Genomic DNA, 23,546 nt, shown 5'->3' with positions numbered 1-23,546 from the left:
AGTCCACAGAGAAGCTGTGTTCATGCATGTAGAATTGGAAAAATTACCTGAAGGAAAAGCATCCTTCTCCCCGAACAGCAGATAATCAGCATTCAGCAGCAGCCTTGTCTTGGCATGAAGCCTGATAGGAAGCAGAGTGTCATAGCAGAGAAATAAGATAATTGAAAAGGAAAATGTTTCTGCACTAAGGATGACTTCTGTCAGTCTTTCTGAACTAAATCTCAACAACTGACTGGCAGACAGTGTCTGCCAGTGTCTCTCTGTCAATGGAATAAGTTGGCCCTGACCCTTTTCAGAAATTGAGACACATCAAACAAAAGGCAACAAGACTCATCCTCATTTCAGCTCACCGCTATTAATTTTACAGTGTGACTCCTCCAAATAACAGATGCATAGCCAGAGCTGTGCCCAGATTCCAAGTGACAGGAGACCAATTTCCAGCACCTTGACTCCTTTAATTACACCACCAAGTCTCCTGAAATCTCTGCTGTGGTTCTTCATCTGAAACAAAAATGCAGACGATTCTCAATAGCGTCTGTTGAGCTGAGAGGAACGAGAGGATTAATTAGTTGCAGTTCATAAAACAATAAGATTAAAATCCATGAGTAACTGCAAAGTGTAATTGGCAATAACAATGCAATCACCACAGCGCAAGAAGGACAGGATTGGTCCCAGATATTTTACATCTGGAAAAAAAATATACTGATTGCACTAAGAAGACTATGGACCAGTGTTGTGGTTTAAACCCAGCCAGACAGCTTGTCCACTCATTCCCCCCCTTCTTTCCCTCCCCCTGCTCCCGGAGGGACGGAGAGGAGAATCAAAAAGAATGCAACTCCCATAGGTTGAGATAAGAACAGTTTAGTAACTGAGGTATAACACAAATCATTACTGCTACCACCAATGATAATAATGATAAAGGAAATAACAAGGGAAGAGAATACATCACCTTACCACCAGCAGACCGATAACTCCCCTCCCCATCCTGACCAAGCACCGACCGATACCTCCTCCAACCCCGCAGCCCCCAGCCCTTCCTGGTAACTCCCAGTTACCTCCTGGGCATGACGTGCTGTGGTATGGAATACCTCTTTGGTCAGGTTGGGTCAGGTGTCCTGTCTCTGCTTCCTCCCAGCCTCCCCTCCTCCCTGGCAGAGCATGAGGCTCACAAAGTCCTTGGCCAGACCAAAACATCATTATTATCAGCTCTGTGCCCAGGCCTAAAGTCAAAACACAGCACTGCACCAGCTACCAAGAAGGAGAAAAATGACTGCTACTGCTGAACCCAGGACAACCAGGGACAAGGCCACATCACCGCGTGGCTCTTCAACTCTGCTGGCCTCAGCAGCTGTCTGCTTCTCCCCAGCACTGGTGCACCAGCAGAGGAGCTGTTCTTCAGCAGAGGAGCATCACCTCTAAATCTCCAGGAGTCCAGTGGTCTCAGTGGGTCTTACCAAAGAGCACTGGGGCATCCTTCAGCTAGCTGGGGAGGGTTATGGCTAGCTCTGCTCCTGTGACCTGTGAGGTGTCCTTTGGAGGAAGGAGCATGCAGCAGATAGTGCAGTCTTAACCCTTCCCCTGCCAGACCCCCCCAGTTTGGTGAGTGCTGCAGGCTACTGGATGGCAGGGCCACTGTGCAGCTGCCCCCACCACCCTCCCAGACACCTTCAGACATTAAACATCACTCAAGGACAAAGGGTTCATCTGGCTTGACATCTTCTGAATGGTACCAAAACACCCTTATGATTCCAGATGGGCAAAGTCAAAGCCTTTCCCTGAAAAACTGCTGTATTAAACAGTTTTGACATATACAACAGTGTTTCCCCACCATCACCCAAAACATTTACTGCTTTCACCTATCTCACAGTTGGATTTTGTAATTCACTGCAAAATACATCCCATACATTATGGTCTCTTTTTTTGGCGACGAAGTACCCTTCTGTATCATTGTCACATTACTTGCATTGTTTGAGCACACAGAACTGATACAAACTACAGCTCCCACTTGCTTATACAAAGACTGTATGCAAAAAGTCTATTTCTAGCCTTCCTAGGGGCACTAAAGTTGTAGTGGCCCTACAGAGAGCACTACATGATGCCCTATGTAGTGCCCCATCATGCCAATCATAGATTTCCTGTCTAAAGAGCCTCTCTTGGTTTTTCTTTCCAGATGTCCTTTACCCGTGATATGACAGGAGAAACATCGCTGAGGTCCTTGTTAAAAACTCATCTCTTGGAAAAGGCATATTTCTCTTACAGAGGGACAACAGCAGGAGAAGCTTATAGTGCAGTAATGCCTTTACTGCTTCTCTCTACAGGTGGTATTTTTGTCTAAAGGGGAAAAAATAATAGGGAAATCCCAGCCTCCCTTCCAACCCTGTTGCAAGAACATGTCACCTTGGCATTTGTGCTAGAGGAAAGCTTTCATGGCACCTTGCTAAAATAGAGCCAGAGTCAACAAGAAAAACAAAACAACACAACACATAGTATGTGCTTCTGGCCTCCACAGACCAGCTCAGTTCTGATGATGACTGGAAAAACAAGAGCCATTAATCACAGAGGTTTGACACTGCACACAGAAACTGGGCTGCTCACAGCTTTTTACTACTATGTTGGGTGCAATATGAGTGCCAGCTTCCTGCTGCAGAGCTCCCCAGGGGTGCTCTGAGTGCCAGGGAGTGGGGAGGAAGGGAAGAAAGACTGGGAAAAGAAACAGAAAGCTGGGGGAAGGCAGAGAGTGGAGCAGAGAGGAAGGAGAGAGAGCACAGCAAGGAAGGACACAGTGGAAGGGAGTAAAAGTGCCACAGGAGGAGCAAGAAAGTGGCAGGGAGATTATGAAGAGCTTTTTTGGTTGAGGTAGGCCAGCTAGCTCACTTGCTTTCTACAACCCCTGGCAGAACTCTCCTTCCATCACTGTCCAGCCCATGGCTTAAACAGCAAGCATAATGCTCCCCAGGCATGTCAAATCAACAGCCTGCAGCACATATTGCCTGTGCACAGTGGATACAGAGCAAAGCCAAGAGCAGCACAAGCCTCTCCACACTGACTCCAGGCAAGTTCCTCAGCTTTCCTGCAGCAGTGAGAAAAGACTTAGTGTCTCCCACCTGGTTTGAAATCCTTCACATGCACAAGACAAAGCATTTTCCACCACAGAACATACCATCCTGTAAGACAAAGCCATAAATTAATGCAAGACAGGTATCTACAGAGTGGAGCAAAGGTGCTGTGATCATGGAGCACAGGTATACAGCTGTTCTGGCCCAAGAATTAGCTGTCCCCAACCCAGAGCCACCAGCTCTGCCCTGCTCTCCTCAGCTCAGCCATCCGAGCCCCTTCATTCCATCAGTCTGAGAAAAGAGGGATTCTTTTGCACACTTTCAGTACTAGGTCTTTGGTAAGTAGTGTGCATGCAATGAAGTCAAGTTACCTGTTAGCATGCAAGTATCACCAGCCCTCCCACTTTAAGTGTTGTATTCAGTGTACTTAAATACATTGTTAGCAACAAAAACAAGTTCATTATCCAGGTGAGAATAAGTTTTATTGTTTTATCTTTAAAAACAAATACTATGTTTATATATTTTTTTAAATTCCAACAATCCTTTAATTCTTTCATCAGACCCTAATGTATAATAATAGAGTCCCCACAATCAGTGATATTTGATGCATGCACTTACTGGAAGTAATTTATTACTAATTCTGACAAACAACAAACTGGCAGGTTTGAAAAGCTTTTTGGAGGCTTTGTTTGCTACAAAAAAATTATCTGTACAAGAGGGAAACCTTTCCCTTCCACATAGTGGGAACCTGCTCTGAGTGCCTGCCATTTTAATTGTCCAGGCACAGTGTTCTTCCCATTAATTTATAAAAGGAGCTGGCATGGATTCAACAGTCATCCTTAAAACATTACATGTTCTAGTCAAAGTTGAATGTAACCTTCTCTGCAAATGTTTTACTCTATACTTGGAGCTGATAGCCAGGTTCCAACAGTCAAATGCCAAGTTGAAGGAACCTAAGACAATACAGTTTTTTTTTCCTCACATTAACAGAAATTACGAAAATACATGCTCACGTCAAGTACAAGTCAGCCTTGGCTCCCACTATAGGGAACGCTAAGTTGAAAGTCACTATAAATCTAGGCATGGAGACTCCAAACTTCCTGATTTCCCTATGTAGATGCATTAGAAATATTATGCTTGTGGCTTAGACTACTAGTTCATAATGAACTGACCACAACCCCCATTCCTTATCCCACTGTGAGGGGAGGAGGTAGAAAAAAATAGGAGTAATGTTAAACCCAGGAAGAAGGGAGTGGTGGGTTGAAGGTGTTTTAAGAATTGGGTTTTTTCTCATTATCCCACTCTGATCTGATTAGTAATAAATTATTTTTTTCCCATTTTGACTCTATTTTGCCTGTGACAGCTATTGCTGGATGATCTCTCCCTGTTCTTAACTCAACCCATGAACCTTTCATTATATTTTCTCTCCCCTGTCCAGCTGATGAGGGAAGTGACAGAGTGTCTTTAGTGGGCACCCACCACAGATGCATGGTACAGCTGGGATTTCAAGAATCTGTATGGTAGCTGGGCATGCAGTCCCCCCCGACAATGCAGGTTATAACCTCTAGTCTTTTGATAGTGTGGCATTTTTAGGTTTTGCAAGGATACGCCAGTTAAAATCCCCGAACACACACCTTCGTAAGTCCTACAGAGATTTATCTAGCTTTGTGTACTGACATCAATGGGACTTGAAGTGGCAAGGACCAGATGACCTCTGAATGTAGCTTCTACTCGTATTTTTCACTGATTCACCACCTGAAAAGGTCAGCATTGCCTAAAGGCCCTCAAAGCCTGATCCCTCCTCATCTGAAATCAGAGACAGCAGTCACAATACTCACAGCTCCACAGAAATAAGTTCCTGTTTCTGCTGCACTGCTGACCTCTATGTCTTGGGAAGTCTTAGAGAAAGCACACACTAGAGGACTTTCTTTGGTCCACCTGTCTTTTATGTTAGGGTTTTTTCAGAGTTCCTGAACAAACACCGTAGTTTTTGTCTTAGGGTGTATGTCTTTTCTGTAATGCTCTGTAAACATTTTGTGCTCTTCATCAGGTCATATATTTTGAACATATATTCATCTGTGGAAATACAATTAAATGTACCAATTATTGCTCATACACAAAATCATTGAGGATTAAAGGAGGCGTGGTGGTGGGCAGGTAAGAGCAAGGTATATCCCAAGTAAATATGTCAAATAGCAACCAAAATTCCATTAAAGTGGTTAATTGGGGATTCTCATAGAGTTTAACACAGCTATCCTTTTTCCAATCAATCAGGTACATCTTCTTCAAGTCACCACAGAAACAGCAGCAAAATGCATTGTTGATGAATCATTATGACTACAAAGATACAGGTATTCCCCCGAGGTTTCGGTACTGTCTCTCAGGGAGCATAGGATGCACTGGCCCTGCAGATGGCCTTGAGGGGAAGACTGCCTTATTTCCCAAAGTAACCCCAGATGGAAAACAAAGCTACAATCATTTTAATAACCAAGATATGGTAATTTTTGCTGTAGCCTGGCCAAGATGAGAGCCTGGCACTTCCAGCATGTCCTTGCTCTCACGGCAGCAGCAGAGGATATGGTGCTTCTGGCAAGCCACAAAACAGAGCAGCGGTTCAAACAAATCCTCCCTAACCAGTAAAAGCAGCCATTTCAAAAGCTCTTTCTCCAACACCACTTCATTTTGTTCTCCTTCTCCTTACAAGGGAGGAAAAAGGAGCCCAAGAACAAGGGAAATAAGAGACATGCCTATTCTTACTCTGCAGCATTGTCCTTGTAAGCCAAATTCAAGAATTCCTGGAAGATTGTGATCTTCATATAGGGTAGTTTTCACAGGTTTCGGTGGTTTGCACCAGCAGAGATTTTTCCCCTTATAAGGTATTTCTGGGCCAGACTTTCACCCTCTTAATTTCAAGTTCCTATTCAGGAAACTCAGAATAATAAATAATGTCCCAGGGCAAGTTCTAAAATTACATAAAAATGTAAACAAAACTTACATACTGTCTTGACTCACTAGAAATATTTTGATTTTATTCATGTGGAACAAGGTCAGAACCTGCCTGTTCCTCTCAAAGCAAGGAACAAAGTGACCTATACCTCCCAGCAAATGCAACATATGCTGCCATTCAGCATCACTTGTTGGAAAACAGGCCTTTTATTCAGGATTTTTCTTTTCAGTTGCTGTAACAATTGAATCAACAGGAGCTTGCCCTTTTAAAACTCTATATTGAATTATTTCTTTTAACCAGACAGAATACAAGATGTACATAGTCTAGTAAGGGTAATAACACTTAATGAAGAACTTCTCAATGGTTAGTGTATTCTCTTGAAAACGGAGTAAAAAGATGTTATGAAATGCAGAGAGGATTTGTCTGACATAGTTCACCATGTGAACACAGCACAATGTTTGGCATAGAAAGAGTCATACAGCATTTATACCATGTCAATGCCATAGCACGTGTCCCATGAAAGAGTATGAGGAAAATATAAGAACAGCACTGCCAGAGGGCTTCATGCAAGGAGCTCTAGAGGTCTGTAAATGTATGACACACAGGTACTGCTTCCAAGGTAATCTCCAAGGAATCGATTTCAGTGCTTTTTCCTCCCGACACAACCACCTTTACTGACTTCCTATTGCTCTGTCTCACTTTTGCTTGGAGGTTGCTCTCCAAGGCCACAGTTTCTTGAGGAGGGCATTCCATATCACTTAGGCTTCCCTGGCAGCATTCTGGATAGCTTTGAAAGCATCTGAAACTATCGCTGCACTTTGCATGGGAGAAATAAGAACATTCTTCCACAATTGGCAGAGAATTACAAGTGGATTCGGTTTTGCCCTTAAAAGTTCTGTGGGTGGTGTTCATAGTTGATCTGTAATTCTGCGGTGCCTTGACAGAAAACCAGCTCCTGGTGAGCAACTGTTGAAGAACTGTGAAATCTTTGGCAATGGTCTTTCGGAAACTGGGCTTCAGGAAAAGATAGATAACTGGATTGTAGAGTGTGGAGGACTTTGCAAAGACAGCTGGCACAGCAAAGGCTAATGGAGGAATCTTATCTATTGATCCAAAAACCGCCCACATGGCAATGACTGCATAAGGGCTCCAGGCAGCAAAAAACCCAATGCACACAGCAACACTCAGCTTGCAGAGAAAAGGACAAAACAGCAAGTTAAAATTTGCACACATAAAGAAAATAGCCAACAAAATAATATATTAATAAAAATACCATCTGATTGAACCCCTTTGTTAAAAGTCTCCCCCAAGTCTTCACGACAGCTCAGCTGCTCCCCAAACGTGCATTTTCTAGCAACCTCATTCTGTCTGAAACCTACTTCTACCTGAAACTTTCAGAGAACAAAAGCCACACATCAACAGCAAGGAGAAAGGTTCATAAGTGAATATGACTTTCACACTGTGAAACGGTTTAACTACACAATTTCATTACATCTCTGTGTGATTGATTCAATTATCTCTATGCTATACATGATGGACAGATGTCAGTTCTGGCCTTGGATTTCCGCCTATGAAGGTGATACCACCTAAGGCAGCAGCCACCTGTGCACCACTACACAATGAGATCTGGAGAGGACAACAGGCATGCTGGATTACAGCCAACCCTTTCTGTAATTTCACTCTAAGCTTGAGCCCAGCATCCCTAATAAAAGTGAAGAGTCATATTGCCTACTTTTAGCCTCAGCCTGTAAACACACGGCTACTAAAACTGCACTAACAGCAAAGTGTATAGAACACAAGGAAATCAAGCATAAAGTTGCGTGTCTGAACAGCGTGATGATGTGACTTAAAAAAATATGTTCAGGACTCATAAAAGAAAAAGAAAAAAACAAAAAACAACAACAAAACAAATGTTGCTATGGACAGTATTCCAAAAGGCACTAAAGTAACTCATTACAGTTTATAGCAAGTACAGCCAAAGGTTTACAGTTCAAAATCCCTTAGAGTTAACAAGAAGATTATTTTAATGAACTGTAATGGACTCTCAGTAATTATTTATTTTACCATGGAAGTAGAAAGACAGCTGAGAGATGTCGTTTCATAACTGCACATATGCATGGAAATTTCTAACACTGTTTCTTATCGAAGTGACCATCTAGTCCTGTGCTCCGCAGCAGTATGAAGAAAAGGGAATGACTTCTCCCCACATCTTGCAAGCCAGATTTTTATCATTTGTATTTCCACTCAAAGGTCTCACTGACAAGAAGAATCCCTATAGCCTTACTCATTCTACAGGGATGTGAGAAAAATCTGATCACAGGATACATAGTGTCTTCTATACATCCAGCACACATTATGACTGAGAATTTTAAAGTAAATTATGTACTTTGCAAAATATAAATAATTTCATAACACGTAAAAATTTATGTAAGTGTAGGGATACAGTAATATAATAACTTCCCAAGGTGAGGCAAGAACTGTGATTCACCCTTGCTCTGCCTCTTAGCCTAGACAGGACTTTACTGTAGCTTGTGAACAATATGATTTGGCATGAAGGAGCTTTCAAAAATCTTTTTAAAGTTTGCCCTTGTGTGTAGGCAAATCCTATATACAAAAACTTCTTCAAAATATCTCCTGAACAGGCAAATAAAAACAATTAAAAATGACAAAAAAAATTTCCCTGTCAATCAAGCACAAGGATAACGCTCACACACCAAATGTGTCACCAAAACTGCACAAGACAATGCTGTTGTCCAAAATGAAAATGCATTAAGGACTAATTTTCTTTTCCATTCTTATTCCCTTCTCGGGAACTTTCATGGTCTTTAAATGGTGCTGCCCAGCTGTGCCAAAACCAGCTTGCCAAAGACTAACTTTCAAATACCTTGATAGTAATGGTTTGCACACTGCTCATCCTGGCAGGGCCGGAGACATGCTGTTCCACTGCTTTCCTGGATTCTTTCACAGTTACCAGAATAAGAGAGTAGGAAGTCACAATTACTCCGCAAGGAAGAACAAAACAGAAAACAAAGAGGACTAATGTGTAAGACATGGCCATGGCATCTACATTGGTGGAACGCCAGTCAATGCAGCAGGCTGTGCCATATGGCTCTGCTCCGTATTCTCCCCAGTGAGCTAAGGGAGAACAGGCAAAAACTGCTGCGTAAGTCCAAGCACAGGCTATCAAGATTTGTCCATGTTCTCTCTTGAACCTGTTCCCTAGAAGACACAAAATAATCAGTGAAGACCAGCATTGCTGACGTGTCTGAATGGAGTTTCCCATAAGCAGGCAACTGAGCAGTGTAAGTAAGTAGGTTAACTTTACTAGATGTTCAAAATACTATACCATATGGAAGGTTTGTAAGAAAAGGGCATGGTTTGTAACAATTTGCAAAAATATCAAGTAGCTGAATTTGCTGATGCATCTAGAACACTTAGCACAACAGAAGACCTTATAAATACATATCAAAATGTACCACTAAATTCTGAAAAACTTATTTTATTCAGGCTAGCTTTGGTTTCAGATCAGAACTCTTATTCCATGTTTCCAAATTATCAATCTGACTTAAAAGAGCTTATAAATAACCACCTGCATACACCTAACCCTACAGTTAATTTTCAGTGATCATAGAAATAAGAATTGTTTGACTGGATGTAAAAAGTCTCTTCTATAAAAATACTCTCTAGGATATACAACCTAAAAATAGTGGTCTATATATGTGTGAAAACATCGAGTACATAAGACATAAATATTAGCTTACCATAAGGTGGAAAACAAATTTTGAGGCAGCAAACAGTGCTCAGTAATGTCAGTGTTGAGAGACTACAGATCCCAAACAGCACTCCACAAAATGCATAGAACAAGCAAATCTGTTTCCCATACAGCCACCTAGCAAACAGCCAAGAAAGTTAATTATTGTATGCAATGCTTCTTTCTTAAATGTAATATTAAATTGTAGAAATAAAGTTGTAGCCTTAAAAATTCAATAAAACTGCATGATAAAGTTATATTTTGGTCAATGATCAACTACAAAGGATATTCTCGTTTGAAAAACAGCCACTAAAGTAATCATGATCTGCTTTATTTTTATGATTCACATTTAAGCTATTTTTATAAACCAAATTCTATCTTAATAAGAATCATTCTGAAAAGAAAAAAACAAAAATTCCTGTCATTAGTAGGCCTAGGTCTTGAATTAATATCAAAATATTACCAACACCATCCTATCCCAAACCCTGCTGAACAACTAGTAAAAGCCAGTTCTGGTCTTCCTTCACCTTTCCTACCTATTTCTCTTCTCTCAAAGGCTTTCATACTGCCTGCATAGCACAAATACTATCTGAGGTCTAGTAATGAGCTCCTAAGCCTCCCTGATTTTAAAAGATCACAACAAATAGATCTTGCATAATGATATAAAGCTGCATTCATGTGGATAGAGGGGAGAGAGTGTGGAAGGAAAGATGAAGCTCCACATTCAAAGTGCTGCCCCAAAAATTAATCCAGAACTCTACATTTCTACACACCATCACTACCACTACTTTTGGACATAATGAGTAAATTCAGGGTTTTCTTGTTATAGTACTAAATTTCACTGTCCGGTTATGAAAGAAAGAAAATGAAGCATTTAACCATCACTTGAGTAATACTACCCACAAAGGATAAATGCAGTAGGAAGTGGATGTTTGAAATAAAGTCCTTTCAGCCCTGCAGAAATCAGAAAGATAATAACCTCAAATAGACATGAACACTAATTAACAACAGCAGCCCATAAATCTCCTGTTACTGAGCATGCTGCTTTCAATCCCTATAATTAATTCCCACTTTTATGACAAGCAAAGTGCAGAGTAATTCAGTCTTCATTGCTGACACAGCCCCCCAAAGCCTGCAGAGGGTGTTAAATATCACGTGCATAGTGAACAAACCTGTGTGAAAGGCTGGAGGTTACAGCTAGAGGGTACAATGTCAGAGTCATGCCAAGGTCGCTGATGGCAAGATTAATAATTAAATATTCTGCTGGTTTCAATAAACTCTTTTTCTTGTAGGAGACATATAGGAGAATACTGTTCCCACACACGGAGCATATTCCTGCAGAGAAACACAGAATACGGAGAAAAAGTTATTGTCAGCCATCTGTGTTTTTTTCCCTGCAGAAAATAATGTGCTGTCATCATAGGTAGCATTCATCAGATAAACTTATCTCTCTCTTATATTTGCAGTTATTTCTTCCTTTAAACTACCAGTATCAAAACCTACAGTGGTTAAACAAACTTAGTCAAGAGTTAGGTGACCATCAGTTTAGAAGGTCAGACAACAACCAAAACCCAGAATTTTAGGCAGCCTTTCATAGACTCACAAGAACACTTTCAAACGTAAAAGTTTCAGAGGACAAGAGAATGCCGACTGAATGGGAGGGTCCCTTAAATAATGCAATGTGAAATCGAGCTGTTGAAGAAAAACCAAGTGCTTTTGTGAACCTTGCTGCCTGTTCTTACATATCTTTGGAAAAAGCAGCACTTTGACTGAGGTAAACAAATTTGCACAGAGCTCGCAAACCAACATTGGTTTTGGATTATGCCCATAAGAGAGTATGCCTCGTTTAATCATACTTGTGTAGGGAAAAAAAGGCATAATTTCCCAAATGTTCTACAGATTATAATTCTTCATAAGGAAATGGCAGATTAGGAAGTAATGTTAGACAGTGACACAATTTCTTTCCATCTCTGCTCTCCTTAAGCCCATTTAAGATATTTACAATTTAAAATCTTCTGGAGAGAAAAAAGATATTCCTGAATTCTACTCTTAGAAATGTGTAATAATTTTGTTCCAAAGACTTTTTTTCCCAAGACTTCAAAAAATATAACAATAAAAAGACAGTAAAAGACAAAAATTTTGTTTAAATGATGATTTCCTTTTTTTTTTTCCATATTTTGTATTTTTTTAACCTTTCAATTACATTTCAGTCTGATTATCACTTGGTGTCTCTAAAATGAACATTTCCTAAGTAGAATCAGGTTAGCTAAGATCAAGCAGCACAGATCATCAGACTACCAGAATATGCTCTCTCACTGCTCCGAGTAAGATCAATTTTAACTAGAACATAAAAGTTGTAGCCATATCAGCCATATCAGTTATACTAAATATCATCAGTGGCTATATTGCAGAAGAATTAATCAACTTTTCCTAGAAAAACCTCTATTTTATTTTGGGGGCTTATTTCCCACGGTGTCTGTTCTTGCCTGGATTACTAGCTCAAGTCCATATACAGTTTTCTAGCATTCATCAATTGACATTATAGTCACTCCAGGATCTGATTGTCTATATGGTCAAAGCCATCCCTTTTCACATATTTCCACTGTGAAATTCCTGAAGGGAGAGATGGGAAGAGGTTTTATCTGAAACAGGTTTTTTCCATTTTAAGAGTGTAATTTCTCTTTTAGAAAGAAACAAACTTTACTTTTACAGTCAAGTCTCCTTACCACTTCAGATACGGCCATACCTCTATATCATGAAATCACACTTACCAAAAACCATATAACATACTCCGACAAAAATATCAGCTGTCTCCGTTATTTTTGACTGGAATGTTGCGTTACCAAAAGATGGGCCCATCTGAAAAAGAAAACAGGATGCAGCACAGCTTTACATGTTTAGCTTGAAGGCACCATGGGAAATGTCAAATTAAAAGAACCTGGAGAAATGAAGTAATCTTCGCAAACAGCTAGAGCACCCAATTCACAGAGCGCTTAAACCAACTGTGTTTTAGCTGACTGCTGCGCATCCACATTAAATAATAATCTCATAGCTGCATTTCTTTCCTGGAGTGTAATAAGCCACAGTATCTAAATTCAGCTTGTTCATCTTCCTTACACTTTCCCATAAGCTGCTTATTCTCCCAGTGGTCCATCACTTGTTTCTACACAAAACCCTCTTTGCTCAATTGCTATAATACAAGACACCCCCACTGAAACCAAAGGGGCTAAATGTTTGCTCACCAAGTGTTCACAAAGGAAAAAGTTCAAGACTCATGCAAAACATTACAGATAATTATATTTTAACCTTTATACCAATATTTATTGCATTCATTAAGAAAAGCAGTAACAGCAAGATTCCACACCAAAAGACAGATCTAGCATTTTCCCAGTGGCCAGTGCTGCCAGCATGTGACTGCCCTCAAGAGACAGTAACAAAAATAGTGACAGGACATCCACCTACTTTTTTCATGAGGCAACCTATTCACAAACAAAGGCTGAGCTCATACCAGACGTTAGTGCTGGGGTTTCAATGCTCTCTCTTATCAAAGGCAAATTCCATATTTGCTAAGAGGAAAGATATTCTACTGTAGAGAACACAGTTCTTCAGCTTATCATGAGCTCTGGAAAGCTACTTTAGATCCTGATTTTCCAAAGCAGTCTGTTGCCTTGTCAGAGGTTGACTTTCTTGGGGTTTACCTGTGTTGTTCTTCAAATGAATTTTGGAGAATCAAATCCCATGCTGAGAAAAAGCAAGTTTTATTCCAAGTGCCCAGTGCTGGCTGGATGTAGGCGGAGGAACATTTAAGCCAGAGCTCCCATATTTCATGAGATTCATTCAGAAATGACAAAACTGGACTGATATCCCTGGTATACGTAGTGTCCCTCATCAAGAAAGCATCCAACCCTACTCCTAACTTAGCTTTGATGAGAGTAGCCCCCACTTCCCTCGGTAGATAAGAAAGCTCTCACTCAGAAATGCCAAGATGTTTTTTTGTTGTCACTGATAATATGGCTCTTGCTTTTCTCATTTACTTTTCCCCTGTTCCAGTAATATCACACTTTTCACCTGCCACTGAAAATCTCTTAAATGAAAGTCACTTCAAGGTCATTGTAGCCTATTTCACTCTAAGAAATTAATACAAACAATAATTCATCTTTACGCGCAAAATATTTGTGATAATTGGTAGTTACTATTTTACTTCAAATCAGGCTACTGCCATCAACATATGACTACAGAAGAACTACAAGTAGAAAAATTTCCAATGCACTTTCAGTAATAATTTTATTTTTATACTAAAGAAGTATTACATTCAGACTTATATGAAGCTTTTTCAAAAAAACCAGTTCAAAATGGGTTCTGAGCTCTCTTCAATCACCTCTATCTATTAAACACAAGACATAAAGCCAAACTATTCTGCTCCAGTTTAAAAAATGTCAGAAATCTCTTTTTTTTTTTAAGAAAGGTTTACTTCTCAGTATCTCTGACCCAAAAGAATGAGCCAACAGAAGATACACACTTCAACTTTGATGATTTCATAGTGCATGAAAGTCCCGAAATAAGTAGCACAAAATAAGCTGTTACCAACAAACATGGGGTTGTTTTCTTCTTCTGCTACAGCCATGCTTGTGAAGACTTTGGAAGTCATCATACTGACTGCTGTAGAACTGTATTAGACAACAATTACCCGTTCACATGGATGAATAAAAATTTCTGTATACAGATTTCTACTCTGTCTTTTTGCTCACTCCCATTGCCATTTCAGCATGTAGGTGGGCTGGTTCTGCATGCACATGTGAGGTCCTATCATTGCTCAGCTTTATGGCAAATTCTTTTGGAAATTAATTTAGTTTTCACTCTGGTTATAGAAAGTCATATTTTTTGAGCACAGGACTGCAATCATGCTCATCTCCGACATCATGTCATTCCACTTTCTATAAATAACAATTGCTGGAAGGACTAATTAGAAGTCAAAGAGCATTGTGCCTTGTGTGCAGAATCTTATCCACGAATGCACAAGGGCTTGTTCTGCAAGAAAAAACAAGGATACATTTCAAAAGTTCTAATATCAATAAATTACCTTGAATTACTCTTTTTTTTTTAATGCTGAATGTCAGATAATAAGCTTCTATTTGTCCTTCCAACCACATTAAAGGCATCCACATGAATCAAATACATTATGATGTGAAAAGTGGTACAAAGAGAATGACAACCTATAAGCTTGCAATGAGGCATATCAGGAGAAATCCCTAAGCCCCAGTGTAGCAGTACTGCTACATATGCACCATACTACAGAAAGGGAGAACAGCTTGAAAGAAGAGGGCAATTTTAAGTAGATCTGTTGAATTTAATAAATAAGAGCAGAATAAAATAGAGAAGAAAAAAAACTCAAAAAAAAAAAGCCAACCCAAACCCCCAAAACAAACCCGCTGGCTACATTGCTAAGACCAGAGTAAGTATTTCTACATTTCCACCCTCAAAAATCAAAACAGAAATTTTCCACCAAGCTTCTCTGTACTGAGAATTTATCCCAGATTCAGAGATACAAGTGACCACATAAGAGACCTCTCCTAAACAACCTCTCATAATAGACTAATGGAGGTCACAACATGATCACCATCTGACATGAGATATTGTACTTCACAACATTGAAGCAATCATGTAAGCTTGACCTAAAATACAAGGTCCAGCACACGCCTTAGGAAGCCACTCAGAAGGCTAGCTGGGGAAGGAGGAGATGAAGCTTTAGTTCTGTCATTTGTCTTACCCAAATTTCCAAACACAATTCCCACATCAGCACAAAAGTACAAAAAATAAGTCACTCTTAACCTTTCCTTGACAATTTAAATAGAATGAACTCCAGAGGTTTAAGACAGAGGCTGTTGCCTTCTACCTTCTACAACAGACCAATCCATTATCTAGAAATTATTGAGATCAGCACCATCTCTTAGGAGCTTTGGGTCCACCAGCCTTTGTTTTCAATATGTCCGATAGTGCTGCCTTACTATTAAACTCTACACTCTAAATTTTCTTGAGGAAACGCTTGATCAAAATCTTGTAAATTCAGAAAAGCACGGAATCTGAGCCCTTACCTCTGCCAGGAACATTGATGGATGTGAAGTACATTTCAAGAAGCATACTTCTGGAAATGCAGCGCTATCTACAGCCTGTTTAGGAACTTATCCCATTATTTTCCAGGCCAAACTGGATGGGGCTTTGAGCAACCTCGTCTAGTGGAAGGTGTCCCTGCTCATGGCAGGGGTGGTGGAACTAGATGATCTTTAAGGTCCCTTCCAACCCAAACCATGTAATGGTTCTATAAATCTATGTTGGAACAGTCTGTCCTTGCTTTCCAAAATTAGAATGTTTTCAGCCTTTCAATTTCTCTATAACCAAAGAAAAACTGATTTACAAATTCAGTTAATCTAGACACACTATAAAGAAGCATATTACTATATTGTTGAATAAATGAAGTAAATAACCAGGTCTTACTGTGACTTTATTATTTGCAAACAACAGGCAAAGTAAGCTAAATGTGCAAAAGCTCAGAACAACTAAACACTGTGAGTTGCTGCAGAATTTTATTCTGTCAGCACTGTTTCTCCAGGAGAGATCAAATCAAACTGAAGAAAGGGAAAAGGCAGTAGCTACATGTATAGGGCTGAGGTGATCAAGGCACTGAAGAAGGTGGCTGACAAAGTTGCTTGCTACAGATAGTAGAAATATTGTGCCTCCTTACCACCCTGAAAGAGCAATCCAAGCTGCACATCAGGTCTTGCTGTTATGGTCTGTTACATATATTAAGCTATTTTCTTCTCATTAATATTTTTCCTCACATTTACACTTAGAATAGTGTACACTTATCTTCTTCATAAGACTTTATGTAACCGCACCTTTTGCTGCACTATCAGTTCTTTCCCATTGCACATGCATCTTTGCTTAACAGCACTGCTCTTTCAAAACCTTGGGATATCTGTCCCCCAGCTGAACTAGCAAGTTGTCATGATTTAACCCCAGCTCTCAACTAAGTGCCAACCAGCTGAAACCAAGACACAAGCCTAACACCTCTTTTGCTGTTGTCACTATGGCTTAGGCAGAAAGTCATGTCAAGGCAACAATAAACTATTATCTTTTCATTTACAAGATGGTAGCTGGAAATACATCCAGTGTAGCCAATTTCCTACCTCATTGCTGCTCTGTCTGGTCTGACACAATGTATGCCCTAGATTTACAAAGCATCCAAGATTTCATTTACATCTTTACTTTTATTTTTTACCCTAACCCTTTTATGTCATAAACCATGTTAGCATCCTAAATGGGGCTAGTTTAGACCAATACTTTCACCCACCCGCACTGTGAATCAAGCCAAGCTTGCATTTCTTATGGGAGTGACAAGTTTATACTTCACACTGCAGTTTCTGAAGTACTCCTTCAGGGCTATACCCCCTGTTTTGTAACAGTGTTGGTCACTGAAACCTGACACCCAGTTACAGTTTATTAAATTTATCCTTAATTTCAACTTTATTAGTTTTCAACTCTGGATGAGGTATAGTGCAATCTCATTCTGTTTCAGTGCAATTCAGTTTTGGCAGGTGAGGGCAGCAAAGACTTCTTCAGACTTCCAATGCTTATCCATTTTTCCCAGCATATGAATAAAACACTAAGTAAGTTTGGCAAATCTACTCCAGACTCAGATTCAAATAATTTGTGTTCAAAGCCTGTAAAAGGAACTATCTGTTAAAGAATAATCAACTACAGTTAAACAGATCTCAGATCAACCCAGCCAGTAAGCACCGATTCCAGTGAGGTTTTACCATTTACCCTTTGAAACAATACGCAGAGAAAAAGAGCGCAGAAGTGTTTACCTGGAAGCCCTACTCTTGCCACACTTCAGGCACTGCGGCAACAATGTGGAGAGGCAGGATGTTTGGAAGGACAATTTCAAACTCCTGTCATTAGACTGTGTTAGCCTGGACTGGCAACGATTTTGTGTTCCTTTCCCTCTGGCCGTTACTGCAATGAATTAAAAACAGAAAAACCACACCCTTGTCTTATTCTATGAATAAAAAAAACACAAATTTCAAAGAACATTTTATACTAATAACTCTAGATAATAAATGGGAAAACCCATGTTGAATCTGTCCCTGTGTTTTTCCTTCACTTCTTTGGTACGTTTACCTCACTAAGCAGAATGTTTAGCTCAAATTTGTTTTGTTTGAAGATATCTACAGCTTACAAAGTTAGGCCCATAAAAATGTTTCTAGCTCATTAGTTGCAGATAAGCATTAGGCACTCTCTTGTGGAAACGAGAATCAGAATGCCTATACTTGGGAAAAATATCCCACTAAAACTGGACAGTAAAACAACTTCCTTCAAGTATCATCTGAGCTAACATGCCAAGTTCCCCAGATTTTGCTTTTGGCATCTATACAGTGTTATGAGAACACTTAATGAAAATCTTAGGCAGCAAAGTGTGTTTCTGCTTTCATGTGAGCTTGTGATTCTACCTTAAAACACGCTGCATTCATTCTGTCTATGAGAGTGCATGCACTAAGCTTGGTCACAGTGTCTGTCAGTAAGTGCATTCCCTTGTAATTGCAGCAATGTCAGACCACTCTTCCTGATCTGAATCACTAACAAAAGCAAAGTCAAAACGTAGGACACGCTGTGCCCTCGTGTTGTCATCCTTTTAAAAAATGACCAGGAATACACAGTGCTTTTGAGGGTGCCAGGGAGCAGGAACTGCCAACTCTACATAGGCAAAATTCTAGTCTGGGAGTTAGTTACCTTCAGCCAAATCCTCTTTTCATTTTACAGTTTTTACACTGTATCCATACCGTCTCTTTGTGCACTATAAAATCCTTGTTACACTGGCACTGCTCCTTACCCAGGCACAAATTCAGGAAAAGGTCTGCTTGCTTCTTTTATTCTGATTGTAAAAACTGGAATCTCTCTGCAGCCATCGCTGGCTTTGGAAATGGGTAGTTTTACAGATGTTCCACTCTTTCATCAGATTTTTTTTTCCCTTATGTGTAACAAAGATCATTAAAAGACACAGTGGGCTATAAATGTTAGTACCTCATGCACTGATCTATTTGCCATCCCTCCCAGCAGTCACACTGCTGACAGATAAACACTGTGCAGAGCTCAGAGAACAGGCAAAACAGGTGCCAATGGCCCAACCAAACAAGGCCATTTTCTCTGAACAGCAAGCCTTTTGGGCTGTTTTTGTCTAAATGAGAAGTTAACAACTCATACTCACAGTCGGACTGCTTTTCCCTTCTATACCCATCACATCTCACGAGTTACTCTATGCCACCACTACCAGTGAGACAAAATTCTGCAGTCGACAATCTCCTCTTCTTTACCCAAATGAAATATAAAGGGCATGACGATATCCAAATCACCCTGTTTATTAACTATGCACACACTACACCTAGCTGCCTCTGCATACTGTTCTGGCAGGGCTGGGAAAGCTCCTGAAGTGTGAGAGATAGGAAGCACCACAAGAACACCTAACTGTTCTCAACAGGCATCTGGTACAGTCCCTCTACAGTTGCAAAAGACATCATTTGAAGGCACTTGCAGAAAGCACAAATTAATCATGAAGCAGGCCCAGCTCAGTGGTCCATAACCTCAAACCAGCAAATCAGTTCACAAATAATGGCTCTCTAGAAGTTTCATTGTCCTGGCTTTTTTGCCCACAGAAAGTAATGGCAACTTTCCTTTGTTACAGCTTTTTAGTGGCTGTGACATTATAGGACTTGCATCAAGTCACAGAAGAAAACCCGTAAGAACTCTTCTTTCATGACTTTCCTCCCAGGCAGCTCTAAGAGCTCCCAGATCATCTCCATGGCATCAGGCTTAGAGGCATTTGTGACTAAAGATAGCATTTCTTATGTTTCATATGGTATTTCTGAGGTCTTGCAGGACACTTGAAAAGCTGCTTCAAGGTTTTTCTCACTAATGGCAGTTTCTGGAGCTCTAAGAGGCTCTTGAGACTTCAGTGATTCTATGTACAATACCATAGGGAAACTCTACAGGGTGCTAAAGGAAATCTGCCACAGACCTATATTGAACCACATAAATACATTTTCAGCAAAGTTAATGTCATCTAGATTATATCTGCTCCCAGGTATTTCCATACCTATTCCTTGAAGAATTACTTCCTCAGTTTTGTGGGAAGAGGAGGATGGTGAAACAAAGGAGGGAATAACTTAACATTGGGTTTTATCTCCTCAACAGATGACTTTAGCCACCTCAGCTAATTCTCCTTTATATAGCAGTTTCTTTCCTCACTCTTGTTTTACAAGCTGGTTTCTTTCCCAGAATGAGTACTTTTACATTCCCTAACCTAAAGGGGAAAAACTGCTCACAGAACACCCTTCTTGTGTCCTGAGCCTGGCTGAGGCTGAGTAGCTGGAACTCGCAGGGTTTGAGGCAGTCAGGGAGGGGGGAGAAGGAAAAAAGAAGAAGAGGTACTCACTCAGATCCAGTCCTGGTGCGCAGATCCCCTAACAATCACTAAACCCCACAAGCGTCAGCACCCAAAGCGTTTCCCTCCTGGCTGCCACCCTCAAGGCTGGGGAGCTGGGCAGCCCCCACCACGGCACCTACTGCTTTGTGCTGCTCACCCCATGCCCTCTTTCCACCCCGTGCCCCCCTTTCACTCTCCATGCATCCCCTGACCTTGGCGAGGTGAAGCTTGGGTGCAGCACTGCCACCGAGCGAGGCAGCACACAAAGTCCTCTGAGTTGCTGCGAGAGGAAGAAAACAGCATTCAGCTGGCTGAGCAAAAGCTGGCCAATTACAGCTGCCTGAGGTCCCAGCTTCTCCCAGACTGATGGGACCCTTTGCTTCTATATCCACACAATGTGACACACACACAACATAGAGCTGTAGCTGTTTGTGTCTCACTGCGAAAAATCTCAGCCCTGGACTCCACAGCACTGGCGTAAAAACAACAAAACAAACCAAAACAAACCAACCCCTTTATCTTCACCATAAAAACTGGTGTGTTCTCAGTACTTTTTAAAAGCCCATTCCTGAAAATCTCCTGTACACAGGGAGGTGAAGAGGCAGCCTAGCTGTTTAAAATAACCAAGGCAGATCTAAAGCACGCTTACTTCAGATTTTGACTCTCCCAGTTGACACAAAGAGCTCTGGTACTCCCCACACCTCAGGACCATTGCAGTGGAACTGGGGCTGCTCCACAGCTTCGGCAGGAACCCAGGTCTCCACAAACACTTGAGCAGGAGTACACCAGGCTATGTTAGAGTCAAACTCTTCTCACCTTCCCAGGCTCCATAGGATGCCATCATGTACAATACAAGACAGCTATAGAAGTAGTGCACACACATCTACATCTGGCAGCTGGATTTGTCACACAATCAGCACAAGCCAAACCCAAGGTGTCTCTGCAAATAAAAATTGCCCTCAAAACAGAAATGCATAGCACTGAGGCCATGGCAGTGGAGAGTGCCATTGGTTTTCTACTTTGCAGACCATGAAGTCATCATAGACCCAACACTGTTGTATGCCTGGCAGTTTCATTAAACTGAGCATAACTGACCTCACACTTATTAGCCCAGGTATATTTATGAATTTGCCTTTCCCATTTGTAATTAATATTTGTTAGCTTTTTCTATGGAAGGATATCCACACTCAAAGCCATTGGTTATCCCTCTTGGGTGTTTCACTTTTGGCTTTTAAAATCCATGACAGTGAAGACCCTTTTATTCACTGGGGTTGTAGCTTCCTTTCTAGATCAAGTAAGACAACACAAGGTATGTAAGATATTTTACAGTCAAATCCAATTAATTTTTAGTCTATTTATGTTCAGGAGGACATTATTGGAGCAGTCTTTTACCTGAGTTATTGTACTTTCACTAGCAGAGTATGTGTCTCTGCCAAATGCAGCAAATGAAGAGACATTTGGTGTCCAAAGTGATGATTTTCAGATGTAAATTAAGTCGACTAAGTAAATGTCAATTCATTACTCAAGATAATGATTAAGAAACCAATACTGTACTTGCTCTCTTTGAGGCATCTCATTGATCCTAAAGTCAGGGATCTGAATTATCACTTCTAGACTTTTCTCCTGTGCCCCAACTGCACTCATAAAACGAAAGATATCAATTTGGAATAAAAATTACAGTTTGATTAAACAACAGATTTGTCTATTTTATTATTTATGCTCAGAATATGTTATTTTTTCTGCTTTGTTATATTCTTGCACAATTTTTCCTATGAAAGACCTTGGTTGCAGCAAACCACTTTTCCTCAAAGAAACTTACAAATACTGTGGCTGATTTTTTCAGAGAGCCTCATCTGTTTACAAAATTGCATCCCCAAACAACATGAAGAAAAGCAGCCTAAGCTAGTGAAAGATTAAAAGTACTTGACTACAGTTGCTTTTAATCTCAGCCTCTGTCTTGTACATTGAGTAAAACAAGTGTTGTTAGAATTTTTTTACCACTTAAAGCATGGATTGGAACCATGATTTAAAAAAAAACAACAAAAATGAAGAATTATGAGCAGAAAAACATCCCATAAAAATATTGGGGAAAGAAAGTCGCTGGAGGGAAGGGAATGATGATGTCTGCTTATTAGTCCAAAACCAAAAGATTTTTATTCTGGTTTTATTCGGATATCTCTCTCCCGGACTTCGACAAAATTTGAACCCAAAAGAACCTGGGTATTTATGTCCTTGCTACTTAAAGAAACATGACAAACTTAATTTCATAAACACAGAGACTCTATTAACGAGTAGCATCCAGTGTCAAACCATAGTAGTGTGTCAAACAGTTGGGTTTGTATTCTTCATGCATAAAAGCAGCATTTTGAAATCAAGACATTGACTTTTTTCCCCTCAGGCAAAAGCCAGTACCCACTGTGGTGCTTTCAATGTTGGATCTATTCCTTATTTCAGTCTCTTTGGAAATGCTACATTGGTCAATGCATCCACATATAGCTACTCCATAAGTAACACTGCGCTGAAATTGTATTATCAATCATTCTTAAGTAGCCATACCTGACTAAACACCCCTGACAAGAACAATTACCTGTTTAACAAACTTAACTGTCTACAGCAGCGTGTAGGATTTTTACTAAGGTAGTTGATGCAGGGCATTCATAATGAGCAGGACCAAATACCCTTGCAGGAGACAATTCTACTTACTAAACTGCTCTAATTGAGAATACGGAAAGCACAGTCCACTTTTTATTTACCACCAGACAGCATGGGAACACAGCTCTTTCAGCAAGCAGGGGGTTCTGGCCCCTGTCCCATCTGCTCCTTAGGATGCTAAAGCTGATATGTTGGTCCCACAGCTGTTTCTGAGATTGTTTCATGTGGTCAATGAAGGAGCAGCCTCTTGAGCTCTTGTTCCCATACCCTTCTTCCACAGCTACTGGGCACTGCAGGGCTTCCAAAGGCTAGCACCTCCCCATCAGGCAGCGTCCTCACTCACACTGAGGCACATGGGACTGACAGTTCAGGCAAACCATCAGCTCACATAAAGGTTGTTGATTCAAACCCACACTTAAATTTACAAGTTTTTATTGTAAAGATTCTTTTCAAGACCAGAAAAGGAAGGCAACAAAGCTGCTCCTTCACAAATGCCCCTCATTTCCGCCAACACCTAGCAGCCAAAGCAAGGAAGACAATGGCCGCACAGTGAAGGTTTCCATTACATATGCACCTTTCCACTGTCATCCTAATGCATACATTCTCATTTGTTTTGTCTAACAGAAGATATCCCGTGCAAAGACCTTCACCAAAAGGGGTTTG

At 40.5% G+C, this 23,546-nt stretch overlaps 1 protein-coding gene across 2 annotated transcripts; it reads right to left on the bottom strand.

Annotated features, from left to right (window-relative positions):
- Positions 1–6,579: 6,579 nt before the first annotated feature.
- LOC134171153 (opsin-5-like) lies at positions 6,580–12,812 on the bottom strand. Of its 2 annotated transcripts, XM_062633138.1 has the most exons (5): positions 12,526–12,812; positions 10,927–11,089; positions 9,765–9,892; positions 8,888–9,222; positions 6,580–7,191 (listed from the first exon to the last, which is right to left on the bottom strand). In XM_062633138.1, exons 1-5 carry the CDS (start codon positions 12,611–12,613, stop codon positions 6,580–6,582), a joined length of 1,326 nt encoding a protein of 441 aa, XP_062489122.1. In that variant the 5' UTR covers positions 12,614–12,812. The 2 variants fall into 2 exon arrangements, 1 of the variants encoding a protein (XP_062489122.1); XR_009967516.1 differs by lacking the exons at positions 6,580–7,191; positions 9,765–9,892; positions 12,526–12,812 and having other exon boundaries at positions 9,086–9,222; positions 10,927–11,430.
- Between the last annotated feature and the right edge of the window lie 10,734 nt (positions 12,813–23,546).

This window comes from Pezoporus occidentalis, unplaced genomic scaffold (assembly GCF_034315485.1).
Source record: "Pezoporus occidentalis ecotype Australia unplaced genomic scaffold, CSIRO_AGI_Poc_V1 ctg4, whole genome shotgun sequence".
Taxonomy (NCBI): Eukaryota; Metazoa; Chordata; class Aves; order Psittaciformes; family Psittacidae; genus Pezoporus; species Pezoporus occidentalis.
The sequence above is the reverse complement of the archived record's forward strand: the minus strand, read 5'-3'. Positions and strand labels throughout refer to the sequence as shown.